Genomic DNA, 26,403 nt, shown 5'->3' on the forward strand with positions numbered 1-26,403 from the left:
TTATTAATGTTAACCAAAAATAAAAGAGGTGATTTCATGAATCACAGCCCCAGAATCATGGGCTAACAAGCTGCAAATAGACTTTGCCTGCACTTAACTTTATCACCAGTGATTTATCGGTGCATTGTTTTCACACTTAACCAGTTTTTAATTAAATTTGACTTTTATTCCGTCTGTTGGAAGAGCCTTCCCCTTTGGATGTGGTCAGCACAAAAGCTTGTGGAGTGTGATAGAATTCGAAAGCAAAGAGGAGGATCAATCGCAGCAGACCTCTGCAATCCATGTCCGTCTCTTTTTTCTAATCTACTTATTAGATTCTTATTGTCAGAAAGGATTAGTGTTATGAGCAGCAGGAATTCCTTTCATTCCCCGTAAGGCGAGGTAGTGAAGTGTGGCTGCTTTGTTAACAATAACATTCTGGATTTCTCCCCCCGCACCCTGCCCCCTCTCTTTTCTCCTCTCCCACAGAGATTTGTGCAGCGGATTGCGGAGGACACGGCCTCTGTGTCGGAGGCACCTGCCGCTGCGAGGAGGGATGGATGGGCGCAGCCTGTGATCAGCGGGCGTGTCACCCACGGTGTAATGAGCACGGGACATGTCGGGATGGCAAATGTGAATGCAGCCCGGGCTGGAACGGAGAGCACTGCACTATTGGTAGGGGGAAAATACTTTTAAAAGAATAATTGAGGAGCAGGAAGAGGATGGGGGAGAAAAGAAGCATGCTGAATTGAATCTATGTGACTTAGTGTAGCATGAGCACCTTTGTTCTTGGATTTCAAGTTCTGACATCATACATTTTCATGTGGGAACAAGACAAAATGTCCTTTCATTTGGTGATGACCTGGTTAGATATATATATTTTTACTATCAGAGGTGAAATATACATATATAGTGTTTGATCTCTCAGACACAAGCTATCAAACCTTACCTAGAGGCTTCGGAAAATGCCCCACTTCTGACTCTTGTAAAAGGTCTTTTCATTGGCCTCCAAGACTCCTCTGTACTGTGATATCCGCTTATTCAGAAACATGCAGCCTGTTTTAAGTTTCTGTTACCCTGACTCACTCCATTATTTGCACAATTTATCAGTGACACGGAGAATTATATTCAGAAAATGTTTCTCTGATTTTCAAAGCTGTCTTGCTAATTCTCTCTCTGCCTCACTATCTCTCTAGTCATCTCACTTTTCTTTCTCACCATCTTCGTACATCTAATGCACCTGGCATTACCTTAAGCTCTGAACTTGTGGCGCACAGATCATTATTATTTATAAGGTGCCATCAATGTGCTTAACATTATAGAAAGTGGCACTGTCCCTGCCTTAAGACATCTGTGTGCTCAGTAATAATGTGGTTCAGATTTACGCTGCCTCTTCATCTGAGTTAAGTTGATTCCCTGCTGCACCTTGCCTTTTCTTCTCTCTGAATATCACGTCGCCCATTTGATCCCAGTTCAGTGGAGTTGCCTACACAACCTGTCCAAGTCACACGAGCACTAACATTAGTAGTATCCAGCCTACACTTAGAATTCACGAATGGGTCTCAGTGACACCAGAGTGGATCTGGCGTAGCTCAGCTGACGCCCAAGGAGTCACTCCAGATTTACACTAGTGTCACTAAGTGCAGAATTTGGCCTTCTGTTTTTTATCAGTTATTCTTAAATTCATTTGTCAACATAGCTAAGCATCCAAGTTATCAGCCTGGGCACCATTCACACATGCAAAGATAGTCAATAACTGAAGCATAATCACGAATACTTTAATTCCAGCAATAGGATAATGCAACAAACCATGTTTGTGGCTCAGTTCTGGCTAATGTCCCTCTACCACATTATGGTCTTCACAAACATCCCTAATGAAAAATGTCTGGCACTCAAAAACTCCCCACGACTCATTAGAAATTACATTCTGTTTTTCTTCCACGTGCCTAACAGCTTTCAGCTCTTCCCATTAACAATGGGTGAAAATCCCTCTCACAAATGACTTTAAACTGAAAGGAAAGCAATCATGTGTTAATTGGGGAACCATGGTTGTGTAATATTGTTTCATGGTTCTATTTACAGCACTCGGTTCACCAAACTGTAGACTTTGAGGTGATGGATTATTATCCTTGGGGAAAATACTTACATTTAGGGAAATGTCCTAAATCCAGAGGACAATTTGATTTGGGCTGTATTCATACACAAAAGTACCCAGTTCATACAATGGATCTCATTCTATTAATGCTGATTCAAAAACAAAATACAAATTTCTTCGTAGTGATACAGAGAATGTGTGTGATATTTCAATCTGCAGCTGACATACCAAGATTGCTTTCAAATGGGTTTTACCTTTCACACTAATTAAAGTGACCATATTGTTTGCAGCACTCCTCATTCTTAGAATAGGGAGTCTACATTATCATGGCAAAGGCAAACACCGCAATGCAGCAAGCATCGAGATTTTAATGGCACCCACTATACTTTCATACAGTACTACATTCCCATTGCAGTGCTGTCTGGGCTTTAGGAACCATCCCTTATTTTGAGTGCAGAAGTAATTCAGTTTCCTTCCCCGCGCCTACCCTCCAGACACTGTGGTTTAACAACAAATTTGTACATACACTCATGCCTCTGAAGCTGTAAACCATATTTCCTACGAATATTCATTGGTAATTGTATAATATAAAGGAGATCTGACAAAGTCATAAATATCCAAGGAAACTGAATGGCGTGTGAAGGAGTAATAAGCTAGTAATATTGGCACAGATGAAAGGACATTGACTTGGAATTACATTAAGTGTGTGGTAAGCATTCCCCTTGTCCTTGTTTAATTTCCCTGCATGGCAACATGTTCTGTTGACAGTAATCCCTTATATGTCTGTGTCGTTGCCCAGCCTGCATTAGCAATGAGAAGCATTAAACCCCATTGCTGAAGTAATTCTTTAATAATATTGCCATGTGTGCAGGTAACAGTGGTAGAAATGGATGATACAAGTAAAGGAAGTTTCTCCTTCCATTTCCTGTTGAGCACATATGAGAGTAAGAATTCCTTTTATTTTCTCGTTTACTGGGAAGGAATGAATAGGAAGCACTTTCTCATGCTACCAGGGAACTGTGATCCCAGTGGATTAATTTTGTTTGCTCATACAAAGAGTTACGTTACCAAGTATAGTAGCTTGATTGCTCACGTTCTGAGATTTCATTAGCGTAACCTCAGTTAATTCCCAACCAGGAAATTGATGCAGAAGCTTGTGTTCATCATCCTAATTCAGCAACCTTCCTTCATTCAGGCAAGAGGGTGGAACATAAAGTTGATTATATAACTGCAGGGATCTTTAAATCCTGCAGAATTACTTAATTTATTTACTCTGAATTCTTAAAACAGGAACTAAGGAACATACACAATGCAGCCCTCACTTGGTGGAGTCTCCACTACGTTAGAACATTTCCTTTGGCCCAAGTAAAGTAGCAACAATTGAATTTTGTTTTATTGGGCTCCACCACTCATCTGCCACCCACAGAGACCACTGGGCTTTCTAGGAGAACCTGAGTTTAAAGGTGAAATCCCTCCCCCTGCCTCCAAAGGGCCAAATTGTAGCTTGGCTCTGCATTGGGCCACTCTATAGATTGATTAGGGGTGATCCATGAGTGGACTACACGGTGTGACCAGGTTGTTGGTGGTGAGTCCAGAAATTGCATGGCTCCATGGGAGCCTAGCCACAAACTTTGCATAATAGGTATAATGAACCACACCCATTGGCTATAGTACCTGAGTGTTATGATTGCTCTGCATCCTGCCTCTGTGATGCAAGGGAAAGGTTCTACCTGGCAACTTGGACTTTACACAGGGGACTCAAATTTCATCCTCTTTGTGAATTCCTCTGTGACGCTGTTTACAAGTACATGATCCTGGAGGCTTTGGTGCAGATTATGTATTACCCTTCCTAGATGCACACGTAGGGTGACCAGATGTCCCGATTTTATAGGGACAGTCCTGATTTGGGGGTCTTTTTTCTTATATAGGCTCCTATTAAACCCCCCCACACACACACTCCCTGTCCCGATTTTTCACACTTGCTATCTGGTCACCCTACGTGGAGGAGCAGGCACAAGGAGTCTCCCACCCAGTTGCCACCCCTATACTGGAGTTCGGTATAGACACAGTCCTTGTGGGCTCTGAACAGTCAGCTCTAGATTCTCCACAGCTGTTGGGGAGATGGTCCCTTCTCTGTACCAGCCAGTGTGGGAGGGAAGAGGGCATGCTGCCCTCCGTAATTCAGGTGAGACCACCTGAATGCTGCATGATCCCTCCATACCAGTGAGATTTTATGGTGATGGGTGCCACAACACGTATCTAGACAGACAAACAGACGTTATCCCTCCCAACATGGGCGGCTGCTTATGAGACAATCAGGCCTTGTTTTGTCTTACTTAGAGAAACTCCTGATTTTTAGAAATCTATCCTTTAGGATAGGTTTTCATCAATGCCTTTGCATAAATAATCACACACACTCTGAATAGTCTGGGCTGTAATCAGTGCCTCTCAGTTTCTACTTGAGCAGCTGGACTCCAAACAAGACACATTAAGCCAGGATTCTGTTCTCTATGGGGTAAAAGTTCTAAGCTACCGTCCGACCAGAACTCTAGGTGTTCAGATGTCTGAGCAAGCTAGAGTGTTTGGCCCTATCTGCCATAGAAACTGAGCTGCGTTTGACAACCAGGCTCACGACTGAACACAGTGTGGTGTTTTCCATGGAGAGGATCAAGCCATGGTCAGCACCCACTGCACAGGTGTGTTTGATGCCTCGTTCCAACGCTTTCTGCATCAGCTTTAAACACAGGTTGGCCCTGGATGAGGCGAGGAATTGTAATTGACATTGGATACCAAACATGGGTCAGCTTCAAGGGCTGACACGGCCTTTGTCAGTATCACTATGGCATAAACTCATGTTATCTCCACTTGCTAAGCACATAAGGGCTGCATGCTGCCCTCTCACTTACATTTATGTTAGACCACTTTAACTCCAGTGACTTCGTTGACGCTGTACCCGATTTACTCAGGTGAAAGGCAGAACAGGAGCAGGCCACATTTAGAGCACCCATTGCTCCTTTCCTAAGCTCATTCTACATGCCCGTTGTACAGAGTCCCTTTGCACCTTTCCAAAGGAGTGCCACAGCTGATCCACTGACACGTGCATGGGAACAACATACGTTCAGGGTGAAATATTTATGTCTGAATCTACTAGTGTGGCATAAGTTTGGGGCCATATACGGGATATTCTCGTATGAGGCTGCATTGTTCTTCAAGCCATCTAAGTTAAAAGGTAACATCTGCAAATAATTGGTGTAGCTGGCCTGGCAACTCCCTCCATTTTTTTCCCCTGTAAACATTTTCACATCTGAAAATTTCAGCTGTGAGGCAAAACTTTGGCCAAGGTTTTGTATGTTGGGCCGCTCTGAATTTTTAAACCAGAATCGCCCATTCCTGGACTTCTGCAGCTATCCGGGCTTGTAAGCAAAGCTGTGCTGCATGTATTCAATCCTTCTATGTAGGAGTGATTTGTGAACCTCAGTCCATTGGTGTCTAACTCTGGGAATTAAGGCCCTCTTAGCTCACTTTCAAAAGTGGGCTTGTGCTTCCACTAACCCATTAGACTTACAGGTTTCTAGATTCAAAGCGGGGGGGGGGGGAATCCTGCTTAAGGTTTGTGACCCTCTACTTGGGTGGTCTCCATGAACCGATCTGAAATGAGACACTCCCCCTTAGGGTGCCAGGACTCCTCTGAGAGCAAGATCACAGGGAGCTTAGGAATAGTGCTGGAACTGGAGAAATAACATTTAACAGCTCTTACTTAACAACAGTTGTGGGAGCAAAGGGTTTGAGGGAGGGAGCAAAAGAGAGAAAAGCAGAAAATTCCCCCAAGCATCTTTGTTAACAGAGATCAACTGATGTTAAGAGAAGGAGTGTGGTCTACTGGCTAGAGCAAAGAGCTGCAAGTCATGATTTCTGTGTTCTAGTCTGCCACTGACTTCTTGTGTGAACTTGGGCAGACTGATTAGGTAGCAGTTTTCAAAGGCACTCTACTCCTGTTGACTTGCAATGAGAATTGGGCACATGACTGCCCTGTATGCCTCCACAACCTCTCTGTACTTCACTTTATCTCTCCTTACATTGGGTGTATTAACACTTACCTTCCTTGCAGAGCTGTTGTGAAGTTAGTTTCATTTTCGAAAGCAAGTGAAAATCTTGGGCTGTATAAATGCAATATGTTATCGTTAAGGAGATCCAAAAGTAAAAGACTTTCCAATTCCAATAGGGCCACAGGGGAACAAGGCATCTTTGTTAAGAAAATGTGATACTGTTAGGCAAGGTGGAAGAATTTTGGAAAGACACTGTTTTTCCTATCGCAGAGGTGGGTTGTTGCAAGCGATCAGAACCTTACAATGTTCTGCCATTTATTTTTACCTTCCTGTTTCTCTTGCTGAGCTTATTGAATCCCTGCAACCAGACTAAATGGATGATTGAACACAGCCTTCCTCAGTTCTTTGATTGAGAATAGTTTTGTTCCACCCTTTCCTTCCTTCTCCTCTCCCCACAATAAAAGTTTTTTCTTTTAATATCATAGCAAACTTTCCTGTGCCTTTCTTTGCACCTGCACAATCTCATAGTAAGCTGTACTGCACTTATTCAATCCTACCTTAAATGTCCTGTCTTTTATCTCCCAAGCTCACTATCTGGATAAGGTAGTGAAAGGTATGGTCTTCCTTCCTCTTTTTTCCTGTTGTCTTTGTGTTTTTTTTAAAAATATGCACTGTCTTGAGGTTGCATCTTTTACTCATTGTCACAAATCTTTCGTTAATACCTGGAAGGGTGAACGTTCCGGTCATTTCGGTAGGAAATGTGTCTGGAGCGTCATCCTTTGTAGATGCTGTGATCTCATGTTAACATTATATCAGTGTACCCTTCCTCTCTCCCTCCCCTCCACAACATCTCTCATCCCCACCCCACCCAGCCAGGTAATCAAAGTCAGGAGGAAAAAAAACATGTCTGCAATACAGCAGGTGCGCTACGCAGCGTTTGTTTTATTAAATGTATATGATCCATATGGTAACAAGCAGGTGAGTGTGTTTTCTGTATGAGGTCTTTAGGTGAGAAATCTTCCTGGGGTGCTTAAGGGGAGATATTTTTCTTTATATGAAAATGCTATGGTCTTTGGACCAGATCCTCCAGTTGTGTAAATCAGTAAAATTCCATTGAAGTTAATGGAGTTGTATTGATTTACACCAGCTGAATATCTGGCCCTACATGCCTATTTGTATTGGTAAAACAAGTCTGGGGCCTGATTCTGATCTCATCTTGGTGTCAATCAGAAGAAAACAGAGTGACACTGTTAGGAAACCAGTGCAATTGTTTTTCACACCAAATTTCCATATTCAAAACACTCAGTTGTTCCTATCTCAGAGCTGCAATTCATTATCTGATTTAATTTATGAAATTGTAGCTGTAGCAGCCAAATTGACTTTTAATTAGAAATATTGACTGCAGTCCCAAAATGTGCAATAACTATATAAGATGTCGAGACAACGAACATTTCCCAGATAAGTATAACAAACGGACAGTAAATGTGATTGAGTTGGACACAAATGTCCTTCTAGGTGGCTGCTGATACCACACAGAACAGTCAGTTTGCCATTAAAAAAAAAAACAGCTCAAGGGACGCTCTTTCTACCACTAAATTTAGACTTCAAGATCCTTTACGGTTGTGAGCAATCAGAAATGGTAACCAACCATTAGAGGTTCATGGAGAAGGACAAACATGCCAAAATTGTGGTCCGGTGAATGGTTAAAATGAAGGGTCTGTCTTTAGGCTTTAAGTTTCTGACAAGAAACATGGTGGTCCTGACAGCTGCACTTCTCCAGATGAATTTATGACCTGGTGTCTGTTTCCTGCTTCATTTGATATTAAAGTGCATGTTCAAGTAGAACCACAAATAGGGAAAGTCTCTGAGTGGCCAGCCACATATTAATGATAAGGAAATGTCAATGGTTTCAACAACTGATTAGTCCTTTCGTGAGAGAGCAGCACCAATGAGCAGTGTCTGTTCCTGACTCTATGGCTTTAGATTGACTATCTGTTCAGTGGCAGTTAATTTTCTCTAATTGCAAGGGTCAATGAAACACTATTGACTTGCTTTAAACTAAAAAAAATAGGGGGTCTTTGTTAGATCCTTGTCTTTCTTTATGGAGTAGCAGTGGTGGCATTCTTAAAAGAATATATAGGTCAGCACTAGGTGTGATCAGAACCTCTTGCTAATGTTGTACATGTCAGTGCTTTGCATTTCAAAAACTCTCAGGATTTCTTCCTTTCATCTCCATTTGCACTGGAGAAGATTGGATCAAAGGGTAGCAGATAAGAACCAAGGGGTAACAGAAGAAGAAAAATCATCTTGCAGAGCCAGGGCTGGCTCCAGCATTTCTGCCGCCCCAAGCAAAAAAAAAAAAAAAAAAAAGCCGCGATCGTGATCGGCGGTGGCAATTGGAAAAAAAAAAAAAAAGCTGCGATCGGCGGCAGCAGTTCAGCGGCAGGTCCTTTGCTCCTAGAGGGAGTGAGGGACGTGCCGCCCCAAGCACCTGCTTGTTAAGCTGGTGCCTGGAGCCGGCCCTGTGCAGAGCCTCTCTCCTTGAGATTCAGGGACCTGAGGTAATGAGTAGCTCCCCGCACTATCCCATTTTTTAAAATGTCTTCTACAAATATACCCTCTTGCTCTGGACAGTCTTTTGACTGATTCTGATTGCTAGGAATAAAGGCATGTTGTATTTACTGATTTTTGCAGTTAGGAACGGGTTAAGCAACATATTATGAATAAACCATTTGCTTGCCATTTACATTGCATTCCCTCCTTTGGAAGGATTAGCAATAGCTGAATCTTTCAACGTACATGATTTTTACTTGGCTAAATGCACCGTGTGCAATTTTCAGAATTACGTTTCTCATGCCATTTTGGCTTTCTTAATTATTAACATGTTTCTAGTTGAAATCCCTCCCCAGCAGTCCTGGCTTATTGAGGTTGAATAGGATTGACTGCTGGCTTTCCTACTGTTTTAATGTAAACCAGTGAGTCAGTCAAGACTCTAGACTAGGCCTCCTCTTGTTTCAAAGGGGGAGAGCAAATTTCAGGAGCAAACTTCAACATGGTTAAAACCAAGAAGCTCTTCACTAACAAAGGGCTGTACTGAAATCAGTTCATCTTATCACTGGCACTGGGCCCTCCAGACTAAAGTTCAAAATTGATAGTGGTCTCCCTTAAAAGTTCATTCTGTTTGGAAGTTTCTCCTTGTTTGAGAGAGTTTCCCTATATCCTAAATGACACTGGAACAGATAATATCGCTCAGGATAATTCAGATCTGGTTACTGGTGAATAACTCTGATCCGAAAAATCACCTAAATCCATAGGAAGGCCCCTAAGTAAATGGTCTGATATTCAAAGGTGCTGCACATCCACATCTCCCTTTGAAGTCAGTGAATTTTGTTGAGGGTTCAGGTCTTCTGAAAATCAGTTCACTTATTTTGATGCATAACTCTATGCACCCAAGTTTGAGAAGTGCTGAATTCACAGCTCCCGGTGCAGTCATTTGCCGAATCCTACTTGCCGTACTTGCCCAATTAGTATGGGTGAGTGAGTGAGATTAGTATGAGTGAGACAAGATTAAGCCTTAATATACTAGGAACCGTCTGATTTTGGGCTCCTTCATCCCTCTCTTAGTAGGATCACTCTGCTGGCCCATTGGTTAAGTGGTTTTCAAAACATTTTACTGTGTTCCCATTGTATGGAAAGATCTGTTAATACTTTGCTTTCCCTTGGAGCACACAGAACTTTTCTAGATAACTTTAAAGTTATTGTTCTTGTTTGCAACTACTGGTTGCATTCCTCGGAGTTGCATCCAGCTGCAGCCACCTGGATTCAGAACTCCACCAGGTCTGGTGAGACACATCAGGAGGTGCATCAGTGCCTTTTTTGCAGTTTGATAGGGGAAAGACAAAGAAGAGAATAAATTAATTCTCCTGGCGCTACTTGACGATCAAACCTGAGTAAGTCTTATCCCTTAAGCCCAATTTTATATGGCAATGAGGCTTAACTTCAAGGAAGTCCCAACTACACTTAGTTTATAATTGAGCCTAATTAGGGGGGCCTTAATTTTTCAGATCATTAACAAGATGTTATTCTGGCTACCAATCTTAAAATGGCAGAGTAATCTCTCGCTAGTTCTGGTGAACGTCCCTGTGATAGTATGACATTCATTTTTGTCTAGTTGAAACAAGTCTCTTTTTTTCCAGTGTACTCCTGGTCTAGGCTGCTTTTTGCATGGTATGCTTGAAGTCCCCATGGATGGGCAAAGCTGCCTCCCCTTTTCTCTTAAGACCAGTTTTTATAGCAACATCTGCAAGTGGTTTCAATTAGAAACCCACATAGGGCCCAGTCTTGCACTACCGACTCAGTAAAGCTCCCATTGTCTCCAGTGAGATCTCTACAGATTTAGGGACAGCAGAAATAGGTCCTTAAATGTTTTTTTTTTCTAAATCCCCGTTCATTTTTTAAATTCCCTCTCCCGCCCAAACTTCAGTTAATAAAAACTAGCAGGCAAAAGCACCAACCAGCAGAGATCACGCAAAACACGGTGGCCTGGATCTGAGGGGAGCATACAGCATATGTATATTCCAGCACTGTTGATAGTCGGAAGTGCTTCTCAAACACCAGATTATCTTGTGGTTTTAGTACGTAGGTTTTATCATAGAATATCAGGGTTGGAAGGGACCTCAGGAGATCATCTAGTCCAACCCCCTGCTCAAAGCAGGACCAATCCCCAAACAGATTTTTGCCCCAGATCCCTAAATGGCCCCCTCAAGGATTGAACTCACAACCCTGGGTTGTGTGTGTATGTGTGTGATATACACAATGTCAGTACTCTAATGTATAGTATCTTGGGCCCTTCCAGGGCCAGGAGCAAGTGCTAATGTTCCATTGGGAAGCTGGGAATCTCCCTTTCCCAGTGGGATAAAGCTCCTCTTCCTAACCCTGCCAAACTGTAAGATTTCAGACACTAAGGTTGCGATTTAGCAGGCCAATGCTCAAACCACTGAGCTATCCCTCCCCCAGAAAGGTTCACTTGTGTTGTCATTTCTTAGCATTCTTTACTGTGCAGGGCTATTGTGGAATGCATAATTCTGTGGGTATCATATCCATGGTGTGGTGACCATAGCCACGTCATACCCTGCAGAGACACATAATAAATAGAATTTATTATGCACCTTGCCTGCCCTCTCCATCTCCTCTGGGTGCTAGTCCAACATTCCAGATTTCTGAGTCCCGGCAACCCTGAGTTGGGTTTTTTTAAGCCAAACTGAGAGACAAGTGTTTCTTCCTTCACCCCTAAATTTCCCCTCCTGACCTGTGTCCCAGGATGGAGAGGATTCACTCTTCCACTCCCATTTCGGTATGTTAAAACATCGCAACCTTAGTGTCTGAAATCTTACAGTTTGGCAGGGTTAGGAAGAGGAGCTTTATCCCACTGGGAAAGGGAGATTCCCAGCTTCCCAATGGAATTAGCACTTGCTCCTGGCCCTGGAAGGGCCCAAGATACTATACGTTAGAGTACTGACATTGTGTATATCACACACATACACACACTTTACTGGGGTGAGTTTTTCTATCCATCTTCTTTCCAAGCCACTTGTCATGGTTTCCTTGGATTCAACTGAACAAGGTTCAGTGGGAGCCATGAAAATCCATTCAAGTTGATGTAAAATAGGTTTTATATCTATATAAACATGTAGGAAATTACATCCAAAAGATGGTTAAAAGAATGTTAAGGTTGCAAAGTCAAGCTCTCAAAAGTGAGGAAATGACAGAATTAAGGTTTAATTACATAATCACGTTTTTTCTTCAGGACCCCTGCCTCGTTCAGTGCACAGGATAGACTGTGCTCACTGAATGAGCAGTTATTCACTGTTTCTTTTTATCCTCGTCGTCCAGTGCGTGGGCCCATTTGTTGTTTACTGTGCAGGATCCAAGCCCTGCACTGAATACAGAATTATTAATTTCCCCATAGAGTTTTCTATGACACTTTTAACACACACACACACACAATCCTCTGGCGCTGGTCCCTCCCCTTCTGCAGGGAAATTCTTATTCTGCCTCTCCACCCTTAGGATGGAGCATGTGCAGTTGCTGTGGGTGGATGCAGCATGTGGAGTCCAGTTGACACATAGCAGCTGTGAGGGGGATGGAGCATGCTCAGTGAGGCAGAATCTCTGAAAAATTTAGCTGCTGGACTTTACTGAGCATGTGCAGAATGTGTGGGGGGGCGGGTTGTTAGAGCCTTATAACTTGGACAAATTTGAGCAGATATTCATGGTGACGGCAACATCCACAGCTCTGACACCAGGATGACCACCTGCCAAATTTCAAGTCAGTGCTCCAAAGCATGGGGACACTAGAGTTTGTCAATGAGACTATAGTAAGATTTTTTTTAACGTGGGCAAACAACATATTTTGTTGCTAATCTTGTTCTTGGAAATTGCTGAACCTTTTTAGCTGAAACTTAAAAAATAATCAGTCAGAGACAGACATTGGGCATGGAAAATTTCAGCTCAAATGTCTAAAGTTTGGCAAAGTTACAAGCTGCTGAAGACAGGGCTATATAATGGGACATGTCAAGTAGCCTTGACATTAGACAGAGCTGCCAGTTCTGCCTATAATAACACACACACATACACACACACTCACTCTCTTACTTTAGAGGAGTGACATACTGTGTGTGTGTGTGAGTGTGTGTAAAGATAAAAAGGTCCTTTTTAAAGAGTTTTCCTGGCTTCCTCTGGTGCTTGTTCAATTGGACCCATGCAAAGTAAGGCAACTGCCTTTGAAAGCAGATGGATAGAAAAAATTATTTCAGTAAAAGTGTTTAAATTTCTATAAAACAGATCTTACAAATTGAAATGGCGCTTCTGGAACCTGTGCAGAGTACATGAGGGCATGGTGTTGTAGGAATGTTTACCAGTACTTGTATGGGATGACTTATATAACTCACTCATGGCCCTGCCTCTTGGGAACAATGCAATCATCCCAAAGTCATGTTGATAAACTCTTCATACTACAACTCACAATCATGTAGTCTCTCTTCACAGACAGATAAGCCAAGTCACTGTGCCAGCTTGCCAGACTGAGATTCGTGGCTGTACCTTCCAGAGCCCACTGCCTCCCAGGCGGTGCTGAGAACTCTAACCCGCCATGGAGTTTGGGTTACTCCAAGCCCTGCTCTTGCAAGGCAACCCAAAGTGTAGGGTGGATTGCTGCATGTGTTGCAAGAGAATCAGGAAAGCAGACTGCATCCCCACCCCAGAAATCCATCATTGCGGCAGAGGTGGGGAGCCATGAGTTGTAGTCACCAAAGCTTGAAGTACAATGAATGTAATGCCCTTCTCTTATTCTACAGTCCCCATTGATTCTGGATGGCAAAAGAAGCAGGAAACCTTAGAAATGGGAGAGGAGAGATAGGTAGAAGGCAAAGAAAAAAGCTGTTTTAAGAGGTTCCCCAGCCACGTTTCCAGGTTGTCTTTCTATGTCCCTAGTCCTCCTAACACCTTCCAGTGCATTAGAATGTGTGATTGTTTGCCTTGCAGAGGGTTGCCCTGGACTGTGTAATGGCAATGGCAGATGCACTCTGGACATGAATGGCTGGCACTGTGTCTGCCAGCTGGGCTGGAGAGGAGCGGGCTGTGATACTTCCATGGAGACAGCATGCGGCGATGGAAAAGACAACGATGGAGGTAGGACGAAAGTGCATGCGATTTATCAGGCGTCACAGAGCCTTACACTGCTTCTCTTAGCAAGGCCGAGAGCCAGCTGGGGGGACTCTAGGGTGCAGAAGATCCTTGTTCTTGACAGCTGATGGAGAATGGAGAGTGAACTTTGCCAGACTAATTCTGCCATATTTTATATTAATTTAAATTGAATTAATTCGGTGCAGGGGTCTGAGGTTTGTTTATCCTCACAATAGGCACAGCACAGTCAGTGGCAGTGCAGGCTTCCCTCCACCCCACTCCACCTTTGTGCCTGAGCCATGACACAGAGGGGTGAGTTTCCCTGTCTGTTTGAAACCCGGCCTCTCTCCGGAGACTGCCACCAAGGGTCCTTACTCACCTGGGATGGATGTGAAGCCGCAACCTAGAGGCTTAACTAGCTGATCCCCAAACCACCCAGTCCCTCTCTGTCCACATTTTATTGATTCCAGTTCTATACATAATGAGTCAGGCATGAGAATAATAGCTCAGCGTAATGCAGCGTTAATGTTCAGAGTTATCTCATTACAAAGGAAACCTTGGAACAGTGTGAAGGTTTGAATTAGAGGGCTGGAGATGAGATATTAAATTTGAGGCATAAGGGAGACTGCATAATTTGTTTTGTTGTCACTCAGCAAAAAGCTCTGTTAACCACAGTCCGGGCCAGGACCCAGACTGTGAAATGCAGACTGCGTTTTGCACGTGTCTTGTTTTATCGTATTAACAAGAACAGTACAGTTTTTTTTAAAAAAGGCCAACCCTGTGATTATAGACTTCACAGGGACCAGGCTTCTGATCAAATATTTAAAATGCCTTTTACATCTGGCATGGTAAATGGACCAAATTGTCCCCTTAGAAAGATGTGGGGGGGGGGGGAACCCAGTGCCCCATACAAAGAGTACAAGCTGTAGAACAAAGCCCGCTTATTCCCTCAGATGAAACCAAATACCACTGTATTAGTTCTTTCTATTTACAGCTGACACAAGGCACCAATAAAGTTCGCCACACCACATGTGTAAAAATATGGTAAATATATCCAAGCATAATCCTAGCTTCTGTGGAAAAAAATTGTCGTTTCTTGGAGAGAGGGCAAAAAAATCTCAGAGGTAATCCAGCCCAAAGCAAATGGAGCCTATAAACATAACATCAAAAAGAGCGTGATCAGACTCTGGCTCTGTGGGGATGTAGTCAGAGATTCCATGGTCTGAGGTGTTCACTTCTTATGTGGTGACTCATTGGGTTATCCATTTCAAAGGAACTGTTGATTACCTTGTCAGCCAACAAGGCAACAGATGTAGACTGGAGAAGCAAAAGGTGAGTGCTGTGTTTATCCTGTGATAAGTGCCATCCCTCATCCTGGGGACAGCTGGATAGCACTAGCTTGAAGACACCCCCTGCACCAAGAGCCGAGAGGGAGGATGGCATAGACAATATGACAGTGGCTCCATGCAGGGGGATCCTCGGGGCTAGATCTGCCAGCTTGCCTGCTGCATTGCTGGGATGGTGCAAAGCAGCCAGAGTGATCGATCTGACCTATGATCTTTAAACCTGTTACTTGAAAAATCAGCTTCTGCTCTGTACAGCAAGATAACTGGGAAAAGATGTTCAGTCGCTCATGCTAACGGCTTGTCGAGCTGCAGTCCCTATCAGCGGCAGTGAGACCTGCACCACCCCTGTGGGATCTCCCAGGGGGATTGTGCCTCAATCACATTGACCCCCACTGAAGGAGCATGGGCGAGAGTGGCCCCTGCTTCACCCTTTCAGGAAGCACAATGCATTGGCACCCAGAGTGTAGGGGTGCCAGAGCCCTGTCTCCTACAGGAAGGATAGCATTAGTGCTCATAAATGATCTGGGGAAAAGGGTAAAACAGTGAGATAGCAAAATTTGCAGACTGTAAAAAACTACTTGAGATAGTTAAGTCCAAAGCAGACTGCGAAGAGTTACAAAGGGACCTCACAAAACTGGGTAATAAAATGGCAGATGAAATGCAGTGTTGATAAATGCAAAGTAATGCACATTGGAAAACATAATCCCAATTATACATATAAAAGGATGGGGTCTAAATTAGCTGTTACCTCTCAAGAAAAAGATCTTGGAGTCATTGGTGGATAGTTCTCTGAAAACATCCACTCGTGACGCAGCAGTCAAAAAAGCAAACAGAATGTTAAGAACCATTAGGACAGGGATAGATAAGACAGAAAATATCATAATGCCACTATATGAATCCATGGTACACTCACACCCTGAATACTGCATGCAGATCTGGTTGCCCCATCTCAAAAAAGATATATTAGAATTGGAAAGAATTTGTCCTACAAAGAAGGACAACAAAAATGATTAGGAGTATGGAACAACTTCCACATGAGGCGAGATTAAAAAGACTGGGACTTTTCAGCTTGGAAAAGAGGTGACTAAGTGGGGATATGATAGAGGTCTATATTATCATGAATGGTATGGAGAAAGCGAATAAGGAAGTGTTATTTACCCCTTCACGTAACACAAAAACCAGGGGTCACCCAATTAAATTAATAGGCAGCAGGTTTAAAACAAACAAAATGAAGTAGTACTTCACACAACACACAGTCAACCTGTGGAACTCATTGCCAGGGGATGTTGTGAAGGCCAAAACTATAACGGGGTTCAAAAAAGAATTAGATAAGTTCCTGGAGGATAGGTCCATCTATGGCTATTAACCAAGCTGGTCAGAGGTCCATCTATGGCTATTAACCAAGCTGGTCAGGGATGCAAACCCATGCTCTGGGTGTCCCTAGCCTCTAATTGCCAGAAATTGGGAATGGATGACGGGATGGATCACTCAATAATTGCCTGTTCTGTTTATTCCCTCTGAAGCACCTGGCATTGGCCACTGTCGTAAGACAGGATACTGTGCTAGGTGGACTATTGGTCTGACCCACTATGGCTGTTCTTATGTTCTCTTGGGGTGCGAGGACTAGAGTGGTTTATTTCCACCTTTCCTCACATGCCAGTAGAGGGCTAATTTCAGTCTAGCCTTTAAATATTCATCTGTGCATGTGTTTAAACCAAGAGTCAGTTTGGGTCATATTTTTGAAGGTATTTTGTGCCTAACTCCCATTGAAATCAATGGGAATTAGGCATCTAAATTTTTGTTTGTTTGTTAAATCTGGCCCTTTGTTCCCAGAACAGCTTCTGTGTATGCAGAAGTTTCTCATACAAGAATTGTGATATGCATTGACTCCTGTTCACAGTAAGTGGCGTTTCACTCTGCCCGAGTTCACCATTCAGCTGGTTCTAATGCAGTGGTACAGTGCAGAACACTGCCACTGGAAATTCCTTACTGTAATGGGAGCTGGAGTTAAAAAAAAGTCTTCAGGTCCTGGGGAAATCGGACTCCATGGGAGACAGGTAACAGAAACTCTTCAGTAAAGGGGAAGGCTGTTTGGCCGCAGAGAAGCAGTGACAAGCTATGGCAGGAATAAGAGATGGTCTCAGTGAAAGAGAATCTTTGTCCCATTTAGAACAATGATATTGCCAGGAAAAATCCCAAGAAAAATGTGTCATTGGGCTGGCCAGGCAGTACTGTTTTAACACAGTGGGTCTAATCCTGCTTTCAGTTACATTTCAGTGGCATTGCATCAGGTTTTACACCGGAGCTGGTATTTATTCCAGGGTCATTACAGGGAAAACAGCAGAAAATGAATCACCTTTAACAATCCAGAGCAGTTAAGGTTACAAGGGTTTTGCAGGCTGCACCCAAGGAGTCACAAAATTTATTACAGCAAACTGCAGAAGTTTTCTAAAATGTGCACAGAGAGGAAAATCCTAGAATGACTCTCTTGCCATTGTTCTGTGTTACATAACCACTCTATATCAGGAGTGCGGACACTGGCAGCTCTGCATGCTTATAACAGTGCAGACCTGGAAGCCTTAAAGTAGCCAAGGAAACTAATTGCCCCATGATAGGACCTGGAAGTTGATTTGAAGGCCCTCGTAAAACCTTGAGCCTTAAGGGAGAATATAGGGACCATTACCTTCCCGGAAAATAGATTTCCTACCAGCAATCACCTCTGTCAGGGATCGAGTCTGGGGGAATATCCCATCCAACTCACAGACATGCTGCATATGAGCAAACCTGCATCAGCAATCTATTTTGGGGGAGCTTTCCCCCTGCACGAATCACTCTGTATTAACAGCTGGAGCTTTAGAAATATTTGGCTAGTTGAGCAATTTTATTGTCTAAGCATCTTCCAGTGCCCTGAGTTCTTAGGAGAACTATCAATATTAAGCTAGAAATCTCCTTTTTGCCAAAAGTTTCTGTCCAATTCACATGTTAACTTTGGGTTGAGGGATTCATCACTGGTCCTGAATTTATCTGAGGAAGCTAGGTCAGTACCTGGGAAGGGAGGATTCTAGGGTCTGCAAGTAGAGGTGCCGGTTATCTGGAAAGTGGCTGTCTTTTGAGTCAATATTTAACCAGTTTCCCAGTAAGGGACAATTAGATGCAGTTAAGAAAGAGGTAAAATCAAGGTCCTGACCACTTACGGTCATTAAAGATCCCATAATACTTTTGGCAAGGAGCTGTTATTCCCTGTTCTCCTTTCCTAATTTCTACTTCGATGATTATATCTTCCTACTGGCATTCCCCTTACAGTTTCAGTTGCATACAGAATTTTTCTTTGTTTTAAAGTATTATGCAGCCTGGCTGTGGGGTGTTAAATAGCTATTGCGTTCTCATCCAGAGAATGGTGGACCAAGTGATTCCAGTGTAGCACACTTAAAATGCAGAAGGGGGACGAAGAACATTCTGTAAATATAACACCTTATTTATAATATTATGTCTCAATCTTCATATGAATGAGAGATAAATGTGTCTGAACCTCCTGCATAAGTCCCAAGCACACTAGCGTGGGATCTCAGTTTAAACAGATCTGAAAGGGACTCCGTAGAGATTATGGAATCTGCAGGTCATTTTAAAAGTATCCTTCTTCAACTAAAGTAACCCTGGCCCATCCCAGGGTTTAGCACACAGAAGCAGCCTGCCAACCTTCTTTTCTCAAATGCCTTCTCCATATCAGTGGGGCTGCCATATCAGCATGGTATTTTTCTCTGGAGAAGTGAAAAAAGCACCACACAGCAACTCTTCTGCAGCAATTCCTCTTTCCTCAGTTTATGTCTTATTCATGAGACCCTAGCACAGTGTAGCCAAGTAAGAATGCAGAGTTCCAAAGTACACAGGACCTCCTCTTTGTTTTTCCAAGGGCAATTCCATACTCAACTAGTTCTTGCCCAAGAGCTCGCAGCATGAAAACACAATCCTGCCTCCCTTTCCTCCAACCCCCTCTAGCAGCACAAGATTCTCTCCTTTTTTAAACTGCAGTGCACCAAACAATTGAGCTGTTGCATTTTGCATTTTCGCCTTTCTCTGAGGCATCTGGAATGAGCCATTGCTGGCACAAGATACCAAAGTTGATGCACCAACACTCTTCCCCCCTCAGATGTAAATTCTAGGGCCAGGGTCTCAGCAATATACATTGTTGTATTGACTTCACCACAGTCCACCAACTTCAGAGCTAGGCCAGCTTCCTCCGTTGATCACTTTGTTTGCCCCCTTCAGAGGGTGTGGAAGCCCCTTGGCAGGCTGAAGAGTATGTAATGATCAGAAGAAGGGAACTGAGGTGCTTTACGCTCTTCCACCAGGAGGAATCTGGCACCTTTTTTTACCATCCTCCCTGCTTTACTTTGAGGATGAAAGTCTTCTCTTTGGAGAGCTAGTATGAGAGCTAAATGTACTTTTGCAGTATGTAAGGCCAGAAGGGAAAATAATGGCAGGATTGTAAAAGAAAGTATAAAGAAACTGACGGAATCCCAAAACAAATTTGTTGGCTGTGGACAAAGTGATGGGTGCTTTGCAGTGCTTAGTGATTTCAGATTTTTTGTTTCCTGCATGCTGTTTAGAACATTTACGTAATGCATGCAAGGCTTTTATAGCACAAGAATATTGTCTCCTGGACATGGTAGGGGAACTTTCCAATTCCCTGATCCCATAAAAATGATACAGTAATGTGCTAGCTAAATTTACAAAGGCTAAGGGAAGTATTAAGATCTGAACGCACCTGGGAAAACAGCCCTCATAAATTAACATTTATCATCACGAACACATCCAATCAGACAACAGGGTCATCTTGGAAGAACCGCAAACTGCTAAAGAGAGGAGGAAACGGCAAGCTTTCCCTGAAAAGCTCTAACAGCTGTTACACTGTGATTTGTTATAAATTATTGGCTTTTCTTTTTGTCTTTAAGGAGGGCTCTTAGTCCCTCCAGTAAAAGAGCAGAATCACTAGTTCATATTTTCAGGGGGTTCATTTCTCCCATGACTCTCTGGTGGGTGGGACAGCAGCCGTTGTGCAGCATTTGCGCTAGGCAGTCATCTTGGGGAATGTGCGAGTGTGAGGTGGAGCCATACATCAGGAGACTCAGAAATGGATGTCACTGAGCCATCTCCCTAGCCACTGTGTTGAAGCCAGGGAATTGGCGATCTAGGAGTGACCTTGGTTGTCTCACTTCACATCGGATGGCTGGGTCTTACCAAAATGCCTCTTGCTGGCAGATTCATAGAAGAGCACTTGTCTCTACCTCAGAAAGAAGGCAGAATGACACTGTAGCGATGCAGAACGAGGCAAAGGAAGGGGTGCACCTTCTCTAGACAAGCCTCAGTTGAAGAAACGGAGAGATCCCATGTTCACATGACCTCACCACCACCACCACCACCACCACCACTTTCATCGCAAAGAGGAAATCAGAGGATAAGGATAGATAGACAGGGTGACCCCCATTATTATCTTCATATTATAGGCAGTTAGAGCAACTGGGGCAACAAATATTTACGGTTAACCTTCCTCCCCCTTCCATCCCACTTCACTGTCTCATTCATGTGCTGTGATAAGCAAGCGTGTGAGCTCTCTGGAGTAGGGGTTGTCTTTTTAATAACCTGCCTGTACAGCACCTACCACAGTGGAGCTCTGATCCTCTGAAAGAGGTACATCTGGAGGGAGTTAACACAGCTTATTATTCTTGCTGTTTCATAGATTCTAGATGCTGATGGTGTCCCTAGGCTCTGTTTGCCAGAGGCTATGAGTGGGCAGCAGGGCATGGATCACTTGATGATTACCTGTTCTGTTCATTCCCTCTGGGGCACCTGGCATTGGCCACTGTCAGAAGACAGGATACTGGGCTAGATGGACCTTTGGTCTGACCCAGTATGGCCGTTCTTATGTTCTTATTCTATAATACAAATAATGATTGATTATTCTTTTGAGCCCATACATGTGTACTGGGCATTTCAAAGAAGGAAGTAAAGACTTAGTCCTGTTCTCAAAGAGTGTAGACTCTAACTTAGGACATAAACAAACAAAATAAAAATAGGGCAGATGGGGAGGGAGGGGAAGGACAAAGGTTACAATAATAAGATGAGGTGGTTGCTGAGGAAGGAATGGCCCCCTGTCCATCATTCTGTTACATTTGTGTTGAGTTTTCCTTTGACTCCTCACCGTTTTTGCAAGATCATTTTAGGATAGGACCAGATGCTGCAACGTGTACACTGACTAGTGCTTGTAGGTGAAATTCAGCTCTGCACAGAGCTCCAGCAGAAAGCCTATTGGCTGCTTAAGTCCCATAGGTATAAGCTTTTTGCTGGCCCTCTGCACAGGGGTGAATTTCTTTGGCCTGTGCTGTTCAAGAGGTCAGACTATGTGATCATAATGGTCCCTTCTGGTCATAAAATTTATGAAGCTGTGAAGCAGCAAGAATAATCAGCTGTGTTTACTCTGGCCGCAGATGTGCATCTGTTAAAATCTCCATCTCTTTGCTGTCCAAGTAATAAATCTGAAAACATTACAGGGCAAATAATTATCATTGCAACAGATAATGTCATGTTGTCATTCTATGGAGTGACGGACAGACAGGAGTGCCTCTTACTCTTGTACAGGCAAAGGAAATGCTCCTTACTGCATTAGAAAGGCTAACAGATTTTTGTTGCTTAGTATGTTACAAAAGGTTTTTCTTAGGCACTGTTCCCATTGAAGGTCTGCGGCAAAATTTCCATTGTCTTCAGTGGGAGCAGGAAGGCGCCTTGAATTTATCATGTGTATTCTTCCAATATCAGGGTTCATCAGGAACTTGTATCCTCTTTCAGCATGAAAGACTCTGTTTTTATGGTTGCTGGCTAGTATTAGAGGAGTCATGCTCCAAAATATTCAGTCCATGTAGATACTGTTCTGTCCTCTTCCATGGCCCGTATGTTCCATCACAGTAGCCACATGCAGCACCCATCATAGTTTGTTTAAACACATAACAACACGTCTAGCTGAAGGTTATTTGCATTCTGCTTGTTGATGTTAGCATGACGGATTTTTGTTGCAGCATCCATAACTCTGTAGAAATGCTCCATTATTCAATCCTGGCGAGCTAAGACGCTGCCCATTAAATCACCCAACACAATTCTGGGGCCATGAAAAGTCACAACTAATTTGAAATTTTATTAGCTCTCAGCTGATCTTGTTTACTGCAGAAGCAGTCTCTCAAAACCAGCCCTTTACCTCTGTATAAAACTCTGATCCTGGCGGTGAATGCTGAAGCGGAGAATCTTGGAAATGAATCACTAGGCTGCATGAGGCTTGAAAGGGGAAGCAGAGTCCTGCTGCTCCTGGGAGCACTTTACAGCCGGAAAACACTGAGGTGACCGAAAGAATTCAAGAAGAGGAGGCCCACTGTTGCTTGAAATGAATTCCCCTGCGATGCACTTGTGGGTGTGAATGTGACCCGTATTTTTAGTACTGGGGAAAAAATACTTCACACTTATTTCATCAAAGTTGAGAAATAAATTGAAGTTTGCCTCTCCCTGTAAGCAATAATGCCCAACACACAGATCATTTCCTAGAAGTTAATGACCAGCTTTGCGCCTCTGGCTCTTAATCCCATCTCAGCAAGGAGGGCTTTGAGAGAAATTAGAGTCCAGACAGGGAAGCTCACAGGCGATGTTGTATAGTCACAAAGCATCTCTGTTTGCTCAACAGCCTAACCCTTCCAGAATGCTTAGGAGGGAAGGGCAGGGCATCAAAATCCAGGATTCTCCCCTGTCATGCATATGCAAGTGCTCCGTCCAGCTAGCCACCAGGAGGTCGGTGTCCAGACTGGGAACTCCATGTTGTTGTTATAAACCACCCAAAACATTTTTTTAAAGCAAATTACTTGTGGCCTTGATTCTGTAAGACTTCGCATGGTGAACAGGTAGAGAAAGCAAGGTGGCTGTGTTCCAGCTAACCTGGAAGCTATCCCAGGGATGCAAATAAGGAATAGGGTTAGCATAGTCATCCGCATTGAACATGGTGACCTAGACTTTCAAAAGTGACTTATGATTTTGGGCACCTCGATTTATGGGTGCCCAGTTTGTGACACTTTAAAGGGGCCTCACTTTTAGAAAGTGCTGAGCCACCAACACCTGAAAATCTAACCTGTTTCAGGGGTCTCGGGTTTGGCATCCCATCACTGAGGCACCCAGAATCACTTGTCATTTTGAGAAATCTTGCTCTGCAGAGTCCATGCCCCTTTTTATGCATACTCCCTCACTCTCACCCAGGGTAAAGACTCATTGGGGTGCGATGGAAAAAGAGGTGTATGCAGACACATGGGTTTAAGTGTCACCCCAGCGTGCTGGTGAGGCACTGAGGGGAGCACTCCCTTCTTTGTAACCTGTCTCGTTTCTAGACAGTAGTAGCTTGGTGGCCTAATTAATGCAGGGTCCTGTGTATCTTTATTGGTAAGTCCCGGTTCTCCCTTCGATGAAAGTTTGCACTGAATAGCTAAAACCAGTATGGCTGGAAGTTGAAGCTAGACAGACTCAAACTGGAAATAGGGCACACGTGTTTAATAGTGAAGTTGATTGTTCTTCTTCTTATTACTTGTATTGAGCCCCCATTCATTGTGCTAGGTGCTGCATAAAGACAATAAAAAGATGGTCCCTGCCCCCAAAGAGTGTATGGTCCAAGTAACCCTTCAGAACAGCTTCCCAACAAGGTAGATCCTCCATCAATTGAAGTCTTTAAAACAATCCTGGATGGCTTTCTAAAAGATGTATTGTAGCTCAAGCGCAAATTAATTGGGCTTAATGCAGGAATCACTGGGTGAAATTATCTGGCCTGTGTTATTCAGACCATCGGGCTAGATGATTGTCACGGTCTGTTCTGGCCTTAAAGTCTCAGAACAACGCCAGCTGGATGCTTTGGAGCGGCCTCTTTCTCGGTGCCAGGAAAGCAGAAGTCATGCTGCTGAGCAGATTGTCCCTCTGGCAATGTCCTCCTTCGTGTCTGCCCCTAGTTGAAGGGATTCATTGAAGCTAGAGAGTCAAGTGAGGAATCTTGTGATTATTTTTGAAGCTGTTCCCCCAAGGGATGCACCACGTAGTGGACGTGGTAGAAAAATGTTGGTGTCACAATCTCCACAGGCTACAACTTTAATTACCTGATGGTAACCTTTCAACAACAACACATGCCTCATGGTTTGGACCCATCTGGCCTTGTCAATACCTTCTTCCCCGATTCTCTTTGCCTCTCTTTTCATACTGCACCCCTTCACTTGTTTTCATCTCTTGGATTATCGGCGCGTGGCTTTTATTGCATTTTAATTTGTTTTTATTCATCTGTGTAGCTCCCTGAGCAACTTGCTTTGTTGGGAGGGCTCTTCATAAATGTCACTTTATCCTTACGACTTTGACAGGGAAAGTAAGAGCTCACAGGATGTGAGAAGACACAGCTGTATGCAACATCATTTATTTCTTCTTACCGTTCACTGAAAGACACCACATTGATAACTGATGGGCTTTTTTACAGTAAAAAACAAACGAAAAAGATACTTGGATGGGTGGCTGAACATCGTTATTTATTATCTGGTTTGTACTTTAACTCTTGCAGGTTTTTGGGATGTCTCAGACACAAGCAGTCCCTACATTTTCCAAGCTGAAAGAAGTTTAGCACTATAGCTTCCATTAAAGCCAATGAGAGATGAGTAGCTAAATCTGCGTTCAACTCACAGGGAACTTAAGGGCTATAAGATGTCAGTGACAAGGTCCTTTGGTGTAGTTATACCCAACTTAGAAAACACAAGACTGAAAAGTATTAGGAGAAAGGCTAATCTGTAGCCTGGTTCCCAGCATTCCTGCATCTGCGAGATATTCTCCTGTGTATCTGCTCCTCAAACGCACATCTGCAGCTTTCTGTGAAGACAGAAATTCCTTGCCATCTTACAATTTCAAATCCCAAACTGCAGCTCTCATGTCTGAAATAAAGACAGGGTAATGAAAAGGTATGGTACAGCAGGTTTGCCAGCCTCTCACTACAGTGTCTGCAGCCTTAGAAAACATTATTAATGTGTGGGAGCAAATGACAAGGTGTCATCTCACTTGAAGCTGTAATCTCTACAGTAATGGGGTGGGGTTTTTTTGTTTTTTTTTTAAAAAGCTAGATATAGATAGACATATTAGAGCTACACCGTTCTTTATTTTTTAAACTGTGTCTCAGATTCCAACTGAGATTCAACCTTGCAAAATCCTACTAGCCCAATCATCTGTTTCTTTTGATGGGCAGCTAAAATATAGTTAGTACTTTTGTCATTATCATCATTCATCATGAGACAAGGCAGATGGGCAGATTTTGTGTGTGAGCTGGTGCATTGTCATGACAATTTGGAAGGAGTTATAGAGAGAGAGATAAGTACCGACAGGAAGAGAGGTAATAGATTGGATTTTCAGAAGCACTCAGCGGTGGCCTAAATGAGCTCCCATTAATATCAATGGCAATTAGCCAACACTGACCACTTTTTAAAATCTCTCTCTCTCGCGCGCGCGCACACACACACACACAATCGGCCAGATTCTGTTCCTAGTTACCCCGGTGTGAATTTGGAATAATTGCTTTAAGTCAGGGGAATGTCTCCTGATTTATATCCGTGCAACTGGGCTCAGACCGTGACACACAGTGTGTAGTAAAGGCAAGCTGATTTGGTTTATTTTGCAATAATTTCTTAGAAATTGAAAATATTCTGTCCTGCCACCTGAGGGACAGTTTTACTGTCCATGCACATTCAGTTTTTGACTCTGTGCTGAGACTGCCAATAGGATACTAGCTACTGAGGGTGGTTTGGCTGATACGGATCGCTTCTAGGGGTTGGTCTGACAGCACCGTACATTTCACGTAAGCCTCTGAGCAGCCATCACATGGTAATAGTTTTCATTCCCTATCAAACTGCCTTATTTGAACTGATGACTTAGAAGTGAAGGGCTCCATATCCCATTAACCAAGCCCCAAACGTCTAGTCCCTTAATCTGATTTAAGAATCCATCTCAAGTGCATGCTAACTACTTTTATTTTTGAATGTATTGCTTCACCAAACCCCCACAGAGCTATCATGCTTTTTCTTTGCATTTCCTTCCCTGTCGTTGTTTATTACCAAGATGTTTGTGATGAACTGTGGCATCACAGAACGTATTGGGGAAGAGAGGAAGAGTCCTGTGGAAATTAGATGCTTCTGTTTACACATATGGTTGCTTGGCAA

The 26,403-nt window shown here is 43.3% G+C and overlaps 1 protein-coding gene across 12 annotated transcripts in view; it reads left to right on the top strand.

Moving 5' to 3' along the window:
• Positions 1–26,403, top strand: part of TENM4 (teneurin transmembrane protein 4) — a 763,612-nt gene that overhangs the window by 623,185 nt on the left and 114,024 nt on the right. For all 12 annotated transcript variants that reach the window (XM_065595842.1, XM_065595866.1, XM_065595862.1 and 9 more), the window contains 2 exons: positions 469–654; positions 13,662–13,808. In XM_065595842.1, the coding sequence (XP_065451914.1) occupies positions 469–654; positions 13,662–13,808 (333 nt within the window). The remainder of the gene's footprint in view (positions 1–468; positions 655–13,661; positions 13,809–26,403) is intronic.

Source organism: Chrysemys picta, chromosome 1 (genome assembly GCF_011386835.1).
Source record: "Chrysemys picta bellii isolate R12L10 chromosome 1, ASM1138683v2, whole genome shotgun sequence".
NCBI lineage: Eukaryota > Metazoa > Chordata > Testudines > Emydidae > Chrysemys > Chrysemys picta.